The 21,855-nt window shown below is 53.9% G+C and overlaps 1 protein-coding gene across 1 annotated transcript; it reads right to left on the bottom strand.

The window, feature by feature from the left end:
* Positions 1-15,007: 15,007 nt before the first annotated feature.
* On the bottom strand, positions 15,008-20,874 carry LOC309978587 (uncharacterized protein CXorf49 homolog; the record flags this gene model as incomplete). Its single annotated transcript, XM_082865113.1, has 7 exons — positions 15,008-15,032; positions 15,137-15,178; positions 15,762-15,807; positions 16,074-16,150; positions 16,667-16,823; positions 17,485-19,046; positions 20,850-20,874. 6 exons carry the CDS (start codon positions 20,872-20,874, stop codon positions 15,138-15,140), a joined length of 1,908 nt encoding a protein of 635 aa, XP_082721239.1. The 3' UTR covers positions 15,008-15,032; position 15,137.
* Between the last annotated feature and the right edge of the window lie 981 nt (positions 20,875-21,855).

Genomic DNA, 21,855 nt, shown 5'->3' with positions numbered 1-21,855 from the left:
CCCAGACCTGGGACACTCCGCTGGCTTGACTGCAGGGATGGTAACAGAGGCTGGCCCAGAGTCCCCACCACAGGATGCCACAGATACCGTTCTGGAAAAGGCTCTGACGTGGAGCAGCGCCCCGCCCCGGCCCCCTACCCCGACCCCGACCCCTACCCCTCCAGAGAGAAGGCAGAACACAGAATATGAGAGGTACTTTAATTGGAAACTGCTGTGAAACTGGGGCGGGGCGGGGGCAAAACAAGGGGGAGAGGAAGCCCTAGCTGAGGCAGAACAGGAGGGAACGAGCTTGGCCACAGCTCCAGGGCCCCAAAGGTACCAGCTGCTCCTCTTGCAGGAAGACGCTGGGCTCAACCTGTGAAACAGCAGAGTCAGGGAAGAGCCTGAAGCCAGGGCCAGCCCCCAGCCCTGCTCAACAGCCAGGACTGCGGGAAGGGGTACGGTGTGTGTAACACTCACTTCAAAGGGTCTGCAACTTGTCAGCCAGGTACTGCATGGCGGCTGCAACAGGGACAGGCATTAGCAGGCGCTCCAGACAGAGGGATACAGAAGCCCGTCCCCCTATCCCCGTGAGGAACCGCCTAGCCCTGATACCTGAAACCCCTCCAGACCCGATGCAAAGAGCTCTGGGCCTGATCACTCCCCACCACCCAAATTGAATGTGGAACCGGTTCCTAAAGGGAAACAAAATGTGCCAGCAGCTCTCATGCTGTGGGCCGTGCCACAACCACTCAGAACTTGTCACACACACAAACAAACAATCCAACAAGAACCTTAGAAGCCACACCAAGCAGCAGTTCAAGGGAAAAATCAACGAGGCATCTCTAAAAGTCCTATCAGAAGGACATTCCCTAGGACTGGTCTGGTTGTCAAAGTGTGCATGCAGTCCAGACAGTACTTTGCTATTTGTACACACGCCCAGTTGTACATGCACAGCCAGCTCCAGGGCCAGGCCTGAGAGGTTCTCCTCCCCACAGGGATGATCGTCCCTGCCAGGCCCACCGCACCTGCAGCCCACCCCCACCCCAGGTGCCCACCCGGGTTCTTCACTAAGACACCGCTCTCCGGCCCTGGTTCCTCATACCAAGTTGCTCCTTAAGTTCGTCTACTTCTCTCTTTAGCTCGAGACACTAGGCCAGCAGACAGAGGAGGAAGAGAAATGATTAGTATACTCTGGCCTCCTCTCTCCTCCACCTTCTCCTCTCCCCCGGGCCCTCCACCCCAAAGCCGGGTGGTTAGACTGGCAAGGGCTCCTCAGTGGAAGGGAGGTGGGCTCCCTCCATGGGGTACGTGATGGGGGCAGGGGAGGGGGAGCCCACACATGTCAGCTGAACTTGGACCCAGATCCCACCCTCGAGTTTGGGCCTGCATTTCCAGGATGCAGAGGAAGCATTACCCAAGGACAGCAGGGCGTTCCCAGTGGCTGCTGCTGCGTTTCCGGTCTTGGGGGATGGTCAAGTGGCTCCCGGTCACCTGAGAGGGAAAGGACACACAATCCAGCTTCCCAGGCTCCCAGTGAGGTGGAAAGGGCCAAGCGGGCTCTAAAGTGAGGTGAGGCAGCACCATCCTCTGCTGGCAACCAGCCGCCCCTGCTCTGCCCAGCAGCCGGAACCTTGTCTCTGGGCCTGCCTCCCCTGTTCCCCGGGGGCAGCCATTTCGCCATTGTGGTCCCCAAACAATGTGGCTCTGGATTCGACCCTCCCAGAGCTGCAGCCACAGCCAGCACGTGGGAGAGCAATGTGGCCGAACAGGACTTAACAGAAAAGGCTGTTCCCCTGCAAGTCTACACCCGGAGCACTGCCACCGATCACCCCGGCCGCACAAACCCCACACAGAGGATGATGTGGCTCAAGGCCAGCCCTGCCAGCACCCCGTCTCCTGTGGGAGAAGCTGCCTGGGAGCAAGGCTGTGCCCCCGGCAGAGACAGAGGCAGAGGTTTCTGTCCTCAACCCCTCTTCCCTCCCCTCATATCAAACCCACGACACTCACCTGAGGGGGCAGGCCCCCTGGGCATGACTTCTCCCTGGTTCAGGGCCAAGGGTTCTGAGTTTCCTGGATCTTGGGGCCCTCTGGTGTTGACGTCGCCACTGCTGGCTTTTCTACGATGCATGCGCAGACAAGATGTCCCTGGCCTGTGAGTGAGCAGCTGAAACAAAAATTTCTCACCGATTTGGACTAAGGAAGTGTGTGTGTGTCTGTGTCTGTGTGTGTGTGTGTGTGTGTGTGTGTGTGTGTGTGTGTGAGAGAGAGAGAGAGAGAGAGAGAGAGAGAGAGAGAGAGAGAGAGAGAGAGAGAGTTGTGTGATTCGGGCCAGGGTGAGGCAGGGAATTGGGAAGGGAATTGAAAGGCTGATCTCATTAGCACTTTCTCCCTCAGTCAGCCCCAGGCCAGCAGGCAGAGCTGATCTAGGCACAACAGTGGGACACTGAGAAAGCCCAGGCCCCCTGCAAGGAAGGTCTGGGGAACAGCTAGGAAGGAGGATTCAGGAAGCTGGTGAGTCTAAATACTGAGGCTTTCCGGGGAAGCTTTTAAGGGATCCCCCGACCCAATTCAGCTACCAGCCCTCCCTTCCATCCCAGCCCAAGTCTCTCAGAGGAGGCTGGAAAGAGGCCAAGGGTGGAGAACCGGGCCCAGGACACCCAAAGTGCTACCTTAATGTTTGTCCCTAGGAAAAGGAGCCCGATCTGGCATCGTAATGACCCAGTGACCGAGGGGCACCCAATGCTGACCTCTGAGGGGTGGACAGAGGCAGCATGGATGAAGACGTGTCCCTGGGTGCTGTGGCGGGGGGAAGAGTGGGGAGAGAGGAGGAGCATGGCCTACTCACTTGGCCCTTTGGGGCTGGGTCTCTATTTGGGTCCTTATCTTCTCCCGCCACCGCCTCAGACTCCCTTGCCCAGCTGACCACGGATTTCTTCCCAGCGCCACTGTGCTTGGACTGTTTGGTTCCCGAAAGGACCAAGGTATAACTCTTGGGTCTCCCAGGCAGCGGAATACCAGAGATTGGGGGGAAGGTGGCCGGTTCCACGGGAGTTGCCGAGATTCGCTGCCCCCGGGAATGGAAGGTTCCCCCCAGGGCAAGTTTGGATGCTTCCCCGACGGATTTCTTCTCCTGGGCTCCGTTCTTCCTAGGAGTGACCTGCGGTAGGCCACCTGGAGCAGCAGCAGAAACAGAAGCAGCAGCAGCAGCAGCAGCAGCAGCAGCTCCCGGGTAGCTGGGCTTGCTGCCCCCCTTGCCCCACAGCACGCTCTGCATTTTCTTAGGGGAAGAGATGCCCTGCTTTCCCACGCCCTGCCTTTCCACAACCGAAGAGAGTCCTCGCGGAGCCGAGGACAGGGAAGAGCCTGTCACGTGACGGTATTTCTCCCTGACTTGGAACTTCGAGTGTCTGGGAGTGTCCCCGGGATCCTCGGGTCTGCTGGGCTTGGCCTGGCCTCCTCCTCTGCGGTAAGTGCTCACCGTCATCAGCTGTGTCTCACTGAATTCATCTGAGGACTCGGAGTCGGACAGCAGCCAGGCCAGGCCTTCCGCGGAGCGCCGCTGGCGATCCGCAGCCACGTTCAACCTACGCTTATTGCCTCTCTTAGGGTTCCCCAAGGCCCGGCCCGCTTCAGGCCCACCGAGGTGGAGAGGGCCGGCTGGAGCCGTCGACGCCTCCCCACAGCTCTGGCCGGGCGCTCCTCGACCGCCGGGACCCGCCTCGAGGCGCAGTGTCGACCCAGTGGCCTCTTTGAAGGCAGTGGACCTCTCCGGGGACGGGTACCTGCGGACGCCCAGCACGTCCTGGTCGGTCAGCTGCTGCAGGTTGGCCTCCTTGGCCGCCTCAGACTCCTCGATCAGGTCCAGGAGGTCCCTCGTGTGCTCATCTGGGGAGCCAGGTCGGCCTTCGCGGCCCCACAGCACCGGCCCTCGCGCTTCCAGCATCTCCCGCTCAGACTGGAAGCCCTCGGGGTCTGGGTATTTGCGGACGCCCAGCACATCCTGGTCGGTCAGCTGCTGCAGGTTGGCCTCCTTGGCCGCCTCAGACTCCTCGATCAGGTCCAGGAGGTCCCTCGTGTGCTCATCTGGGGAGCCAGGTCGGCCTTCGCGGCCCCACAGCACCGGCCCTCGCCCTTCCAGCATCTCCCGCTTCGACTGGAAGCCCTCGGGGTCCGGGAAGCCGCCTCCGCCCTTGCCGCTCCGCGGCTCCCCAGGCTCGGGGCCTGGGTCGGGCCCCGGCGGGACTGCGGGGCCGGCTATGCGAACGCCGGCCCGCTCCCTGACTTTTGGGCGGACACGCCTTCTCAACACATACACCTCATCCGGGGAGCTCATGTCGCGACCCGGGTGGCCCCAGAACCGGGGCGACAGTCGATGGCCCGAGTCGCGGTCGCGGTCACGGCGGGCTAGGCGGCCGGCGCTCAGAAGGGAGCGTCAGCCACCTCACGCGCCGCACGAGCTCGCCTCAAAAGAAAGGACGCGCCACTTTCAGCGCGCCTCTCACGCCCGCGCCGCAGCCTCCTCATTGGTCCGGCCCCCGCCAACCAGCGGGCTCCTTGTTCACCCGCCCCCGTCGAGACCTAACCAATGGGGCCGAGGGCCTCTGGTTTGCTCGCAAGCCCGTGGGCGGTCCGGGCAGTTGGCTGGTGAAGGAGGTGGTGGGAGTGCCTCCCTCTGTCAAGCCTCTGGGCCCGCCTCCTCCTGTCCCGCCTCCCCTTTCTGGTTAGAGTCACAGCTCTGAGCCTCCGTTTCCCATGTATACAGGGGGTCGAGGGCGTCGGCGAGTGAGGGCGCCGGGCTCCAGGGGTGGTGAGGATGAAACGTCAAGATGGAGGCGCTGGATGCCTAGCACGCGCCGAAAGCATTTGCCAGCCTCCCTTCCACCGCAAGCCTTAAGACCCAACAGGAGAATGGGCACAGGAGTCCCGCAGTCAGTGATCAGGGGTCGGCCAGAGAGCAAAGGGATCGTATTTTCGTTCTGTAAGGTCTCTGTCTCAACTGCTCCATCAAATGTGGCTCAGCAGACGTTACTGGCAGGCGGGTGTGGCGGATAGACTTGGGGTTGGCCTCGCTCCATCAGTCCTTCCCCCTCTCTGAGGCAAATTCAAAGAAGAGGAAATCGCAGTGGCCAGTTACACCCCAAAAGATGCTCCCCACCGCTGATCCTGGAGATGTGAACTAAAACCACGAATCGGGTTTCACACACTAGGTTGACAACCTTCAAAGAGCTTAACCATTCCGAGGGTGGGAGAGGTTAGGAGCAAACCCCTGTGGCGGTGGTGCAAGAGACGCATTTGGGAGGTAATTTGGCAGAATCCATTGAAAGCAACTTAGTGCCGGCATGGACTCTGTGCCTGGCACTCTTCTAAGCGCTGGGCATAAATAATAATGCCTCCGCGTGACACGCCTTTAACTATAGTACCAACTATTACTGGCCTCTTCCCGGTGAGGAAACAGGCACTGAGAGGTTCGGCCACTGGCCCAAGGTCATTCGGCTCGTGGGGATCAGCGGCAGAATTGAAACCAATCAATCTGACTCCAGAGTCCTTGCTTTTAGCCCAAGATCTTTAAAAGGAAGGAAGAAAGAATCTATTTCCTCTATGCTCCTGCAAGTCTGCTGCCTGGTACTTCTTCCGGAGACACGCTGGTACCTGTAGTGTACAAGAACACATGCACAAGGGAGTTGGTGATGGGAAAAACTGGGAACACTCCAAATTCCCGTCAGTAAGGAAATGGATGAATGCAACGTGGCTTAGCATCCAGTAGCATAAAGCGTGGCAGTCCAACGGAATGCATCAGGCCATTCTCACAGCTTTCGAAAGCATCCGCCTGACTTCCAACTGCAAGTTGCAGAACGATGGCTTTGGATTCACGTTTGTAAGTTAAATCACTTGCGTGCGTGGGCACACGCACACACACCAGTCAATCCTATGTAATATATGAGAATTCATTTAAGTATATGTACAAGTATGTTTTAAAGTTTTGAAGGACGCACAACCAAGGCCTACCAGTTGTGATGGCGGTGGGTGTGGATAGCCAGGTGTCTCTCAATTTTTCTTGGAACTGTCAGTTCTCAGCTTCCGTGAGCTGAGCAGTACTGATGTCTGGGGAGTGGTGCCTCCCTTGGTTTCTATACGGCCCATGGGTGTTAGAATTTCCCGTGTCTGCCACCCCACTCCTACTCTGACACCGCTCCATTCCTCCCATACCTTCCTTCTGCTCCTTCCCGTTCATACTCCTCTGTCTTCAGTCACCTCTCTCTCCTGCAACCTGCTCTGGCTGACCTCCTGGAGAGTCCTGGGGTGTCTGAACCCCTGTTGCCTGTGGAACTCAAAGGCCCAGTTTTCTGGGTCTGCACCTGAGAAGCTGGCCGTGCTGGAGAAGTTTCAGAGCAGGGGAGATTGGGTGCACTGTAAATCTGCAATCCTCCTACTCGAGCCTGCCCCCGATGGTGCCTGCCCGTTTGTGGATACCGCCCTCTTCCACTTCTCCCAGTGACTTTTTAAGTCGTGGTGTGCTATTTCAAATATGTTAAAATGGATAAGGAAGGATATAGCAAAATCTCCTGCATCCACCAGCACCCTAGGAAACATTACCAGTGGATTCAGTGGAAGCCTCCGTCTTCCCTCTCACCATTTCCATTCCCTTCCTCCCTCCCCCAGAGAGAGACTCCCAGAACTTCTCACCTTCTCCACTCTCTTCGTCCCTGTGGCTCTCCTACCCCCTCTTCCCCTGCATCCCATACGTCTCCAATGATGTCACTAATCTCTGCTTTAGCCCCCTATGCTCACCAGGATCCAATACTGCTTTTGACTTACTCTCTTGGCCTGGGGTGGGAGCCAGTGTCAGAGGTTCCTCTTGGCTTTCCCCACCGGGATAGCTCTTACCCCACAGAGCAGTGACCCAATGTGGAAGTCATCGCTCCAACTGCCAAGTGTATCACTTATCATTATCAGCTTGGGGACTGGAGAAATGACCGCTATTTTGGTCCAGGGACCCATTCAGCTCACTGTGAACCGGTCTCTATTCCCAACTCCTTTTAATGTCAGGGCCTCATAAGCCCCATTCTAATGGGGCCCCATCATGACACTTTGGGCCTCCTGGATCAATGTCAGCTCAGATCCTGTGTCCAGTAGTAGTAGAAGTGTCTGGGTCTTTTTCTAGCCTCCGGGTACAGTCACCTGAGAACTGGCAGTCATTCTCTTTAGGGACGGTCATAACCCACTGCCTTGTTTCTGGATCCTTCCTCCTCAGGACTCATCCACCTCTTCAGTGGGGCCAGTCTCTGAATTGGCTGAGGACCAGGAACTGAGCAGGAGACTGTGGCTTTTTAGCGGGATGATGGCCCTCCTTCTCTTGCATTCTTGCCTTTTGCTGGCTGTCGTTGCCCCTAGGGAGCCATGCTGTCTGAGCCATCTTCTCAGCTTTCTGCCGGTCAAGCAGGCACTCTTGACTGCCGCTCTGACCTTGCTGGTCGTTACTGCAAATGTGGTCTGCTGGCATCTCTTGGTTAAGAGCTGCCCTGTGCCCTCTATTATGTCAGAATTCGTTGGCTCCCATGGGTGGTAATGAGCCCAGGTCGGGACCACTTTCCTTCCATCATTGGCATTGGCCTCCAGAGGGGAGCAACCACCAAACTTCTAGTGATGCTGGGGCCCCTCTCACCAGAACACTCCTGATGGCTTTGGTGAGTGATGTGTCCTCTCAGCCCTACAGTGGGACATAACCATGAGGCCATGTGACTGGCCTCACCTTTTCTGTGCGTTCTAGCATGTCTGCATCACTCAACCTTTTTGTTCCTTCCTCTGCCATCTGCCAATCCAAGGCAGGCATTTCCACTTCTCTCCTTACGGGCCATCACTTTCTCAGAGTTTCAAAGGGCCAGTCTGGCAGTGAATTTCCTCCACCTCCTGGAGTCCTTGCCCGTGTGTTAAATCCCATGGCATGAGAAAGCGCCTCCGCTCAGTAAAACTTGCTTATCCACTCTTATATTCCTGTCCACTTGATCCAGCACCCTCAAAATCCAATCCCAGGGATATTGCCCTGCTCCTGCCAGTACAGGCTTGTTATTTCTTGGTGTATAATTTCTTTTTCCCCTTATCAGGCTCGGCATATCCCAGTGAGTTTATGGGGAAGAGATGAGGGTTTCCCTGGGAGAGGCGTCTGTCACTTTGTGGGGGAGCAGACTCTGTAGCATCTACCAGCACAGGGCATGTGTTAGCTCTTGCTAGGGAAGGAAGGGCCACCCTGCAAGCTTTGAGGCCTCAGGACGTTTGGATCTGATAAGCCAACGTTTGGAGACATCCATGCCAATATACCCGGCCTACATTTCAGAGTCTGAAGTTTTTCCAAAAAGGGCCCTGACCTTCCCATAACAGGCCTGTGTTTGTCAAGGATGTATACATCTCTGGAGTTCTGCACTTACTGTTATCGCATAATCTGTGAGCTACTCAGCTGTCTCTGCAGGAGGCAAGGGCATTTTGTAAGCCACCAAGAAAACCCCATGAATCTTACACTTGGCCCTTAACTGTTTGGTAATGTCCCTTAGTTTCTCATTATGTCTTTGCAGGGCGCCAGTATAACAGTGATGAACAGCCGCCCCTGCCCTCCCTATAGACATAGTGCCCTCCCTACCATTCAAAGGCCTGAATCATCTCACAGGCCACAAGTAAGACCCTCCACTGGGATATTTTTCAAGGTACGTATGGATAAAACCTTAAGGAATCAGGAGGTAACCTTGTGCTAGAGATTATCCATGCCCCACATAACACTCAAAATGGTACGCTCTTTGTCATTTGGGCAGTGAGTGAGCTGGTCCATAAACCCCATCTTATAGCTAACTTCTCAGACCACTCCTGGTACCACTTTTGTTAGTTTGGGTCCTCCAAAAATACGGACACCAAGGCATGATTGGACATGAACGAACATGATGGGAGAATGGCATGTGAAGGATAAAGGAGAAGGAGCAGGAATGAGTCTTCTTCTTCAGGGTGCGATGCGGGTCTGACGTCTGTAAGAGAGACGTGGGGGAAAGGAGGGTCAGATAAGAAGAATCTCAGATGCAGTTTCATTCTAACAGTAAACTTTAGTTCCGTTTAGTTTAGTTTGTTCAGGCTCATGTGGAGTCCCCACCCTACAGCTGCCATTTAGAGGAGTCCCTGTCCTGAAGCAGTATGCCCCTGCCATGCTCAGTCACTGGCTGGGAGCTACCCAGAGGATGTGGGATCTTGGCACAAACAATGGTGGTGCCCGAGAAGTGGCAGCTGGCACTTGCCAATCTACTATGTTCCCTGCAGTGGATCGGAGGGGCATGTTTCTATGGCCACCACAAGGAAGCAGAAGTCAAAGGTGACTAACATTTCCGTTTTGAGTGACTTTGTGGTGGGGAGCATAAGGACACAGGAAGTAAAGAAAGATTGGGAGGGAAATGATGGGATTTTGGATACATTAAGGTTGTGTTTCTTATAGGACATGCAGGTGGAATGCACTTAGAAATTTGGCTCTGGAACACCAGTGAGGGGTCAAAGCTAGAGAGAGATACAGACTTGGGAGTCATTCATTCCCTCAGTAAACTTTTATAGCAGTGTTTTTTCAAACGTCACCATAACCTTAGAAGTTCCTTGCATGGAAGCTCCAATTCCTTTCCCTTCACCCTCCTCAGAAGTAACCTCTATCCTTTGTCTTCATCGTTCCCTTCCTTTTCTTTAGTTATTCTCTACATAGGTTCATATTCCTAACAACGGTGGTTTTGCTGCATCCTTTGGTCTTTATGTAAATGGAATCATTTGTGTTGTTTCTGACTTCTCCCGTGTGATACTGTGTAACTGAGATTCATCCCTGTTGTCGCATGTGGCAGGCACTTGTTCATTTTCATTGCTGTACACTGTTCCACCAAATGAATATACAGTAGACTCTCATTATCACGATAGTTATTTGCAGTCTATAAAGTTGCCATGAACACTGAATTAGGCAATCCTGAAACATTGCTCCTAAGGGAAATATAATTTCAAGTTCCTACCATCCGCTGGTCACAACATGTTCATCGACTGATCGCTGCGTAATCATGTTTCATGTGTGTTTCTGTTTAAAGGCACTCTATTTAATACAAATATTATTGATTCATTAACACTGACCTCACAGCCAACAGCATTATAAATCATGCCTGAACAAGGTTTATGTAACACACATATTTTCTTGAGTGCACGTCATAGTCATTTTGCACTCAAGAACACTAGACAGTACTTCAGCACTAAGCTTGGAGGCCATCTTTAATTATGAAATCACCAACAAAGAAGCACAAAAATGCAAACTACGTGGCACCAAATAAATCATGAAAAGGACACTTGCTTGCAGTATGAGACTGAAACCAGAAGGCAGAGCGTCACCTTGTTTGACCTCAGTTGGGAACATATTCCACCAACTCAAATTTTTCACAGCTCTCTCGAATGAGGAGGAAAGCACTCTGGTACTGATTTGTGGTTAAAAATGAATTTTAGCAAATAGGGGAATTTGCAAGTATGGAACCTACAAATAACAAGAATCAACTGTATCTCAACCTATGTATCCATTCTACTGTCAATGGGTAATTTGGGTTGTTTCCATTTGGGCAGATATTATTCATAGCGCTACTATAAACATTCTGGCGCATGTTTCCTGGTGCCCACGTACAAGAGCCTTCCAGGGCAGAGCTTTCCAACTTTTGGACCTGGGACTTTGAGGCCTTCATCTCCGGAGACAGCCAGACAGCAGCCCCTGGACCGCTTGGTTCTGGCCCTGAACAACTTTGTCATCTTACTCCTGTATGCTATACAATCATCATTTTCTGTGTGAGCCATAGAATCAAATGGCTGGGAAGCTACTTCAGTGCTCATACTTAGGACTGAACTTGTCATCTCATAGGGAAAGAAGATTTCCAACATTACTAGATCATGCCAGAGTTTTTACAATGCGGTCATGCTAATTTCTACTCCTATCAACAGTGTTTAACTGTTCCACATCCTCATCAACATTTGATATTAACAAAGTACAAAATTGTTGTCAATCTTGTGATAGTGAAATGGCGTCTCATTGTAGATTTAATCTGCAATTTCTTGATTAGTAATAATATTAGTAAGAATATTGAGCAGCTTTTCATATGCTTGGCTTTGGGGTTTTCTTGCCTATGAGGTGTTCATTTAGTGTCTTTTGCCCATTTCCCCCTTGGGTTGTTTGCATATTTATTTGTGGAAGTTCTTTATGTATTCTATACTTTAATTCTTTGATGATTTCATGTTATGTAAATATCTTCTAGTTTTTAGCTTGCCTTCACTCTTTTTATCATACCTTTTAACGAACAAAAGCACTTCTTTTTAATTTTTCACAGCACTTTATTATGAAAAGTTCCATACAAGAAGATCACGGGACTTCCCTGGTGGCACAGTGGTTAAGAATCTGCCTGCCAATGTAGGGGACACGGGTTCGATCCCTGGTCCCAGAAGATCCCCTATGCCACGGAGCAACTAAGCCTGTGCGGCACAGCTACTGGAGCCTGTGCTCTAGAGCCTGTGTGCCACAACTGCTGAAGCCTGCGTGCCTAGAGCCCATGCTCCACAACAAGAGAAGCCACTGCAATGAGAAGCCCGCGCACCACAACGAAGAGTAGCCCCTGCTCACCGCAACTAGAGAAAGCCGGCGCGCAGCCACAGAGGCCCAGCGCAGCCAAATAAATAAATAAAATTTTAAAAGAAAGAAGAAGATCACAAGATGATCCGGGAAAGTTGAGGGGGTACTTGCTGACCATGGACCACCTTCGCTCTCACCAGATGACCTTGCTTCCCATTTCATTGAGAGTATACAGGCAATCAGAAACAAACTTCCCTCATTCATAAATAGTTTTCTCTATTTTGGATCATTCCTATCAGCATACAAGTATGTTGTCGTTTCTCCCAATTAAAGAAAACCTTCTTTTGATTCCAATTTCCCTTCAAGTGACACCATTTTTCTCTGCTCACCTTCACATAAAAACACCTTAAGAGTCAGTGTATACTTGCTGCGTCAAATTCTTCTCTTCTCATTCACTCTTTCTCTCCTTTCCATTTAACAATTCTCTATTGAGGGCTTACAAGGTACTGTTCTAACACATGGTGCTGTTCTAACACATGGTGCTACATCACTGAGAAAAACAGATGACGTTCCTTCCCTCAAGAGCTTACATTTCTGTCATAGGCCCTTTGGCAATATTTTCTCAATCTTCAACTATGTCCATTCCTTTGTTGTTGGAAATCACTTTCCTGGACCCAGTTTCAATCTTTATTGGTTGCCTAGAGTGTTGCTCCTAGAACACTCCTTTACCAAACCCCTAAGTGGGATCTTCTGCTTCCTAGAACTAATGTCTTCATTGTTCTTGGTTTACCACGGTGTTTTGATGGGACTCATTCTCCAGGTACCATGGGTGATAATTTCTTTTAAGACTTTGCATGAACAAATATTACCTTTAATATTACCTTTAATTTCATGCTTATTTGATAGCTGATATATAATTTCAGGCTGAAAAGTTTTCTGACTTTCAATGTCACTTTTGAGAATGCTGGTACTATTTTGCATGCCATTATGATTCCCAAGCCTTTATGTATGACACATTTAATTTTTTTAGTTACATATATTTTGATTTATTACATAGTAAAATTAACTTTTTTGTTTTCAGTACCATGAGTTTTAACACATGGACACATTTGTGTAACTATCACCACAATCAGGATACAAAACAGTTCCATCAGCCCCAAAATCTCCCTCATTCTGCTGCTTTGTAGTCAAACCATCTCCCCCATCCCAAACCTCTGATAACTGGTGATCTGTTTCCCATCCCTATAGTTTTACCTTTTCCAAATATTATACAAACACAATCACACAGTATGTAACATTTTGAGACTGGCTTCTTTCATTTAGCATAATGCATTTGCGATTCATCCAAGTTGTTGCATGTATCAAGAGTTCCTTCCTTTGTATTGTTAAAAAATGTTTCATTTATAGATGTATGGTTTTATTCGTTCATCTGTTGAATAACATCTTGATTGCTTTCAGTTTGGGGTGACTATGAATAAGGTTTCTATTAACATTCTGTTAACATTCTATTAACATCCATAGTGTGCACTGGGAAGCGAGTTCCTGTGATGGCTGTCTCCAGCCTGTAGTTAGCTTCACTCTCTCCAGAGTGTCTGCAGGGACACATGACCTGGAATGACTGTCTCTACTGGTCAGAGGCAGGTCCAAGGTCTAAGCTAGCTCTGTTTCCTCGAAGTGCACACACACTCATTGGTAACGGCCTCAGCTCAGTGGGGAGCAGTGCCGGAGCAAGAGGGGCTAGAACATAAGCCTGGTACAGGCTGGGTGGGGCACTGGGTACATTCTAGGAATCCAGCCAGAGGCCTGGGCAGCAATCAAGCCCACCTTCTCCAGGGAGGGATTTGAGGGGAAGGATTAAGTCCCACGAACGTTCTTTTCTGACCCTGAGGTCTGTGACTGTCCCATCCCACCTGTGGTCTGCCCACCTGAACTCATGCCGTGGACTCTGGAAGGGAGTCAGGGTGAGAATATGGGGGAAGGGTGGACCCAAGTGCTCCCCATTGTCCAGGTGCAGTCACTCCTTACTTCCCATCCTCACTGCGCCCATCCTGCCCCTGTCCCGGGTAGCTCATGTTGGGTGGCCTCATATATGGGTCCCCTGATTCTAAGATGAGCTACTCTGAGGAGCCACCCTTCCCAATCTCATTCCATCCACACCCACAGTAGTTGTCAGACATCATAGGATCACAGAGTAGGATCGAGAGCCACCTCCAGCGAATCCAACATTTCGAGCATCCCGACACCCTGTTGTGGGGGTTGGTGACTTCTGCATCATCCCCCTCCTATGTTTTGGGAATTTAACGTCAACCCTTGAACAAAACAGATCCGACCCTTGCTTTTGCTCATTCAATGCCTTACAGAACCTGGACCAGCCTCTACTCCCTTTACTCCCTGAATCACATCTTTCTCCCTCAAGGGAGATTACCCCTGATTACATTTATTCACACACAGGGACACACCGTCACCAACCTTGAATGGCCAATCTACCATCATACCCCCTTTTGTGTAGTAAAACACCGGTCTTTCGGGAAGGGTGTCAGGCAGAACCACCCTTGCCTCACTCAAACACAAATCTGTCCCTCTGAGTCTCAGGCTGGTACAGCCCTGGGTCCTGGCTGAGGGAAGGAAGTGCTCCCCAACCTCGAGTGAGGGGGAAATCGAACATGGAGTTCAGACTCAATCTCGTGTGTCCTAAAGAGGCAGTCTGGGAGATTGAGCTGGGACATGGAAATATCATTTCCAGGAAAATCTGTGTCATGGGGCTGGTGGAAGAGTATTTGACGGGGACCATGCAACAACACAGACCTACTAACCACACTCGCCATAGAACCTGACGGGCCAATTTCCACTCAAGGGTGTACAGACGACCCAGCTGGAGGAGGGTGGTCAGCTGGCTAGGGCAGGGAGGATGTGAATGCTTCCAGATTGGAGCTCTGGAAGGGGGTCATGAGTTCCTGCTGATGGGAAGGGTGAATGGCAGAGATGAATGGGAACCGCCAGACCCCAGAGGAGGAGGGGGGTTTGGAGAGAGCTAGAAGAGGGCCTTCGGGGGAAAGGGAGGACGTGCCAATGTGGCCAGGCAGAGCACACACAGGACCCAGACCTGGGACACTCCGCTGGCTTGACTGCAGGGATGGTAACAGAGGCTGGCCCAGAGTCCCCACCACAGGATGCCACAGATACCGTTCTGGAAAAGGCTCTGACGTGGAGCAGCGCCCCGCCCCGGCCCCCTACCCCGACCCCGACCCCTACCCCTCCAGAGAGAAGGCAGAACACAGAATATGAGAGGTACTTTAATTGGAAACTGCTGTGAAACTGGGGCGGGGCGGGGGCAAAACAAGGGGGAGAGGAAGCCCTAGCTGAGGCAGAACAGGAGGGAACGAGCTTGGCCACAGCTCCAGGGCCCCAAAGGTACCAGCTGCTCCTCTTGCAGGAAGACGCTGGGCTCAACCTGTGAAACAGCAGAGTCAGGGAAGAGCCTGAAGCCAGGGCCAGCCCCCAGCCCTGCTCAACAGCCAGGACTGCGGGAAGGGGTACGGTGTGTGTAACACTCACTTCAAAGGGTCTGCAACTTGTCAGCCAGGTACTGCATGGCGGCTGCAACAGGGACAGGCATTAGCAGGCGCTCCAGACAGAGGGATACAGAAGCCCGTCCCCCTATCCCCGTGAGGAACCGCCTAGCCCTGATACCTGAAACCCCTCCAGACCCGATGCAAAGAGCTCTGGGCCTGATCACTCCCCACCACCCAAATTGAATGTGGAACCGGTTCCTAAAGGGAAACAAAATGTGCCAGCAGCTCTCATGCTGTGGGCCGTGCCACAACCACTCAGAACTTGTCACACACACAAACAAACAATCCAACAAGAACCTTAGAAGCCACACCAAGCAGCAGTTCAAGGGAAAAATCAACGAGGCATCTCTAAAAGTCCTATCAGAAGGACATTCCCTAGGACTGGTCTGGTTGTCAAAGTGTGCATGCAGTCCAGACAGTACTTTGCTATTTGTACACACGCCCAGTTGTACATGCACAGCCAGCTCCAGGGCCAGGCCTGAGAGGTTCTCCTCCCCACAGGGATGATCGTCCCTGCCAGGCCCACCGCACCTGCAGCCCACCCCCACCCCAGGTGCCCACCCGGGTTCTTCACTAAGACACCGCTCTCCGGCCCTGGTTCCTCATACCAAGTTGCTCCTTAAGTTCGTCTACTTCTCTCTTTAGCTCGAGACACTAGGCCAGCAGACAGAGGAGGAAGAGAAATGATTAGTATACTCTGGCCTCCTCTCTCCTCCACCTTCTCCTCTCCCCCGGGCCCTCCACCCCAAAGCCGGGTGGTTAGACTGGCAAGGGCTCCTCAGTGGAAGGGAGGTGGGCTCCCTCCATGGGGTACGTGATGGGGGCAGGGGAGGGGGAGCCCACACATGTCAGCTGAACTTGGACCCAGATCCCACCCTCGAGTTTGGGCCTGCATTTCCAGGATGCAGAGGAAGCATTACCCAAGGACAGCAGGGCGTTCCCAGTGGCTGCTGCTGCGTTTCCGGTCTTGGGGGATGGTCAAGTGGCTCCCGGTCACCTGAGAGGGAAAGGACACACAATCCAGCTTCCCAGGCTCCCAGTGAGGTGGAAAGGGCCAAGCGGGCTCTAAAGTGAGGTGAGGCAGCACCATCCTCTGCTGGCAACCAGCCGCCCCTGCTCTGCCCAGCAGCCGGAACCTTGTCTCTGGGCCTGCCTCCCCTGTTCCCCGGGGGCAGCCATTTCGCCATTGTGGTCCCCAAACAATGTGGCTCTGGATTCGACCCTCCCAGAGCTGCAGCCACAGCCAGCACGTGGGAGAGCAATGTGGCCGAACAGGACTTAACAGAAAAGGCTGTTCCCCTGCAAGTCTACACCCGGAGCACTGCCACCGATCACCCCGGCCGCACAAACCCCACACAGAGGATGATGTGGCTCAAGGCCAGCCCTGCCAGCACCCCGTCTCCTGTGGGAGAAGCTGTCTGGGAGCAAGGCTGTGCCCCCGGCAGAGACAGAGGCAGAGGTTTCTGTCCTCAACCCCTCTTCCCTCCCCTCATATCAAACCCACGACACTCACCTGAGGGGGCAGGCCCCCTGGGCATGACTTCTCCCTGGTTCAGGGCCAAGGGTTCTGAGTTTCCTGGATCTTGGGGCCCTCTGGTGTTGACGTCGCCACTGCTGGCTTTTCTACGATGCATGCGCAGACAAGATGTCCCTGGCCTGTGAGTGAGCAGCTGAAACAAAAATTTCTCACCGATTTGGACTAAGGAAGTGTGTGTGTGTGTGTGTCTGTGTGTGTGTGTGTGTGTGTGTGTGTGTGTGTGTGAGAGAGAGAGAGAGAGAGAGAGAGAGAGAGAGAGAGAGTTGTGTGATTCGGGCCAGGGTGAGGCAGGGAATTGGGAAGGGAATTGAAAGGCTGATCTCATTAGCACTTTCTCCCTCAGTCAGCCCCAGGCCAGCAGGCAGAGCTGATCTAGGCACAACAGTGGGACACTGAGAAAGCCCAGGCCCCCTGCAAGGAAGGTCTGGGGAACAGCTAGGAAGGAGGATTCAGGAAGCTGGTGAGTCTAAATACTGAGGCTTTCCGGGGAAGCTTTTAAGGGATCCCCCGACCCAATTCAGCTACCAGCCCTCCCTTCCATCCCAGCCCAAGTCTCTCAGAGGAGGCTGGAAAGAGGCCAAGGGTGGAGAACCGGGCCCAGGACACCCGAAGTGCTACCTTAATGTTTGTCCCTAGGAAAAGGAGCCCGATCTGGCATCGTAATGACCCAGTGACCGAGGGGCACCCAATGCTGACCTCTGAGGGGTGGACAGAGGCAGCATGGATGAAGACGTGTCCCTGGGTGCTGTGGCGGGGGGAAGAGTGGGGAGAGAGGAGGAGCATGGCCTACTCACTTGGCCCTTTGGGGCTGGGTCTCTATTTGGGTCCTTATCTTCTCCCGCCACCGCCTCAGACTCCCTTGCCCAGCTGACCACGGATTTCTTCCCAGCGCCACTGTGCTTGGACTGTTTGGTTCCCGAAAGGACCAAGGTATAACTCTTGGGTCTCCCAGGCAGCGGAATACCAGAGATTGGGGGGAAGGTGGCCGGTTCCACGGGAGTTGCCGAGATTCGCTGCCCCCGGGAATGGAAGGTTCCCCCCAGGGCAAGTTTGGATGCTTCCCCGACGGATTTCTTCTCCTGGGCTCCGTTCTTCCTAGGAGTGACCTGCGGTAGGCCACCTGGAGCAGCAGCAGAAACAGAAGCAGCAGCAGAAGCAGCAGCAGCAGCAGCAGCTCCCGGGTAGCTGGGCTTGCTGCCCCCCTTGCCCCACAGCACGCTCTGCATTTTCTTAGGGGAAGAGATGCCCTGCTTTCCCACGCCCTGCCTTTCCACAACCGAAGAGAGTCCTCGCGGAGCCGAGGACAGGGAAGAGCCTGTCACGTGACGGTATTTCTCCCTGACTTGGAACTTCGAGTGTCTGGGAGTGTCCCCGGGATCCTCGGGTCTGCTGGGCTTGGCCTGGCCTCCTCCTCTGCGGTAAGTGCTCACCGTCATCAGCTGTGTCTCACTGAATTCATCTGAGGACTCGGAGTCGGACAGCAGCCAGGCCAGGCCTTCCGCGGAGCGCCGCTGGCGATCCGCAGCCACGTTCAACCTACGCTTATTGCCTCTCTTAGGGTTCCCCAAGGCCCGGCCCGCTTCAGGCCCACCGAGGTGGAGAGGGCCGGCTGGAGCCGTCGACGCCTCCCCACAGCTCTGGCCGGGCGCTCCTCGACCGCCGGGACCCGCCTCGAGGCGCAGTGTCGACCCAGTGGCCTCTTTGAAGGCAGTGGACCTCTCCGGGGACGGGTACCTGCGGACGCCCAGCACGTCCTGGTCGGTCAGCTGCTGCAGGTTGGCCTCCTTGGCCGCCTCAGACTCCTCGATCAGGTCCAGGAGGTCCCTCGTGTGCTCATCTGGGGAGCCAGGTCGGCCTTCGCGGCCCCACAGCACCGGCCCTCGCGCTTCCAGCATCTCCCGCTCAGACTGGAAGCCCTCGGGGTCTGGGTATTTGCGGACGCCCAGCACATCCTGGTCGGTCAGCTGCTGCAGGTTGGCCTCCTTGGCCGCCTCAGACTCCTCGATCAGGTCCAGGAGGTCCCTCGTGTGCTCATCTGGGGAGCCAGGTCGGCCTTCGCGGCCCCACAGCACCGGCCCTCGCCCTTCCAGCATCTCCCGCTTCGACTGGAAGCCCTCGGGGTCCGGGAAGCCGCCTCCGCCCTTGCCGCTCCGCGGCTCCCCAGGCTCGGGGCCTGGGTCGGGCCCCGGCGGGACTGCGGGGCCGGCTATGCGAACGCCGGCCCGCTCCCTGACTTTTGGGCGGACACGCCTTCTCAACACATACACCTCATCCGGGGAGCTCATGTCGCGACCCGGGTGGCCCCAGAACCGGGGCGACAGTCGATGGCCCGAGTCGCGGTCGCGGTCACGGCGGGCTAGGCGGCCGGCGCTCAGAAGGGAGCGTCAGCCACCTCACGCGCCGCACGAGCTCGCCTCAAAAGAAAGGACGCGCCACTTTCAGCGCGCCTCTCACGCCCGCGCCGCAGCCTCCTCATTGGTCCGGCCCCCGCCAACCAGCGGGCTCCTTGTTCGCCCGCCCCCGTCGAGACCTAACCAATGGGGCCGAGGGCCTCTGGTTTGCTCGCAAGCCCGTGGGCGGTCCGGGCAGTTGGCTGGTGAAGGAGGTGGTGGGAGTGCCTCCCTCTGTCAAGCCTCTGGGCCCGCCTCCTCCTGTCCCGCCTCCCCTTTCTGGTTAGAGTCACAGCTCTGAGCCTCCGTTTCCCATGTATACAGGGGGTCGAGGGCGTCGGCGAGTGAGGGCGCCGGGCTCCAGGGGTGGTGAGGATGAAACGTCAAGATGGAGGCGCTGGATGCCTAGCACGCGCCGAAAGCATTTGCCAGCCTCCCTTCCACCGCAAGCCTTAAGACCCAACAGGAGAATGGGCACAGGAGTCCCGCAGTCAGTGATCAGGGGTCGGCCAGAGAGCAAAGGGATCGTATTTTCGTTCTGTAAGGTCTCTGTCTCAACTGCTCCATCAAATGTGGCTCAGCAGACGTTACTGGCAGGCGGGTGTGGCGGATAGACTTGGGGTTGGCCTCGCTCCATCAGTCCTTCCCCCTCTCTGAGGCAAATTCAAAGAAGAGGAAATCGCAGTGGCCAGTTACACCCCAAAAGATGCTCCCCACCGCTGATCCTGGAGATGTGAACTAAAACCACGAATCGGGTTTCACACACTAGGTTGACAACCTTCAAAGAGCTTAACCATTCCGAGGGTGGGAGAGGTTAGGAGCAAACCCCTGTGGCGGTGGTGCAAGAGACGCATTTGGGAGGTAATTTGGCAGAATCCATTGAAAGCAACTTAGTGCCGGCATGGACTCTGTGCCTGGCACTCTTCTAAGCGCTGGGCATAAATAATAATGCCTCCGCGTGACACGCCTTTAACTATAGTACCAACTATTACTGGCCTCTTCCCGGTGAGGAAACAGGCACTGAGAGGTTCGGCCACTGGCCCAAGGTCATTCGGCTCGTGGGGATCAGCGGCAGAATTGAAACCAATCAATCTGACTCCAGAGTCCTTGCTTTTAGCCCAAGATCTTTAAAAGGAAGGAAGAAAGAATCTATTTCCTCTATGCTCCTGCAAGTCTGCTGCCTGGTACTTCTTCCGGAGACACGCTGGTACCTGTAGTGTACAAGAACACATGCACAAGGGAGTTGGTGATGGGAAAAACTGGGAACACTCCAAATTCCCGTCAGTAAGGAAATGGATGAATGCAACGTGGCTTAGCATCCAGTAGCATAAAGCGTGGCAGTCCAACGGAATGCATCAGGCCATTCTCACAGCTTTCGAAAGCATCCGCCTGACTTCCAACTGCAAGTTGCAGAACGATGGCTTTGGATTCACGTTTGTAAGTTAAATCACTTGCGTGCGTGGGCACACGCACACACACCAGTCAATCCTATGTAATATATGAGAATTCATTTAAGTATATGTACAAGTATGTTTTAAAGTTTTGAAGGACGCACAACCAAGGCCTACCAGTTGTGATGGCGGTGGGTGTGGATAGCCAGGTGTCTCTCAATTTTTCTTGGAACTGTCAGTTCTCAGCTTCCGTGAGCTGAGCAGTACTGATGTCTGGGGAGTGGTGCCTCCCTTGGTTTCTATACGGCCCATGGGTGTTAGAATTTCCCGTGTCTGCCACCCCACTCCTACTCTGACACCGCTCCATTCCTCCCATACCTTCCTTCTGCTCCTTCCCGTTCATACTCCTCTGTCTTCAGTCACCTCTCTCTCCTGCAACCTGCTCTGGCTGACCTCCTGGAGAGTCCTGGGGTGTCTGAACCCCTGTTGCCTGTGGAACTCAAAGGCCCAGTTTTCTGGGTCTGCACCTGAGAAGCTGGCCGTGCTGGAGAAGTTTCAGAGCAGGGGAGATTGGGTGCACTGTAAATCTGCAATCCTCCTACTCGAGCCTGCCCCCGATGGTGCCTGCCCGTTTGTGGATACCGCCCTCTTCCACTTCTCCCAGTGACTTTTTAAGTCGTGGTGTGCTATTTCAAATATGTTAAAATGGATAAGGAAGGATATAGCAAAATCTCCTGCATCCACCAGCACCCTAGGAAACATTACCAGTGGATTCAGTGGAAGCCTCCGTCTTCCCTCTCACCATTTCCATTCCCTTCCTCCCTCCCCCAGAGAGAGACTCCCAGAACTTCTCACCTTCTCCACTCTCTTCGTCCCTGTGGCTCTCCTACCCCCTCTTCCCCTGCATCCCATACGTCTCCAATGATGTCACTAATCTCTGCTTTAGCCCCCTATGCTCACCAGGATCCAATACTGCTTTTGACTTACTCTCTTGGCCTGGGGTGGGAGCCAGTGTCAGAGGTTCCTCTTGGCTTTCCCCACCGGGATAGCTCTTACCCCACAGAGCAGTGACCCAATGTGGAAGTCATCGCTCCAACTGCCAAGTGTATCACTTATCATTATCAGCTTGGGGACTGGAGAAATGACCGCTATTTTGGTCCAGGGACCCATTCAGCTCACTGTGAACCGGTCTCTATTCCCAACTCCTTTTAATGTCAGGGCCTCATAAGCCCCATTCTAATGGGGCCCCATCATGACACTTTGGGCCTCCTGGATCAATGTCAGCTCAGATCCTGTGTCCAGTAGTAGTAGAAGTGTCTGGGTCTTTTTCTAGCCTCCGGGTACAGTCACCTGAGAACTGGCAGTCATTCTCTTTAGGGACGGT

This window comes from Leucopleurus acutus (genome assembly GCF_964270905.1).
Source record: "Leucopleurus acutus genome assembly, chromosome: X".
Lineage (NCBI taxonomy): Eukaryota > Metazoa > Chordata > Mammalia > Artiodactyla > Delphinidae > Leucopleurus > Leucopleurus acutus.
Note: the sequence above shows the minus strand (reverse complement) of the source record. Positions and strands in the feature narration are given on the sequence as shown.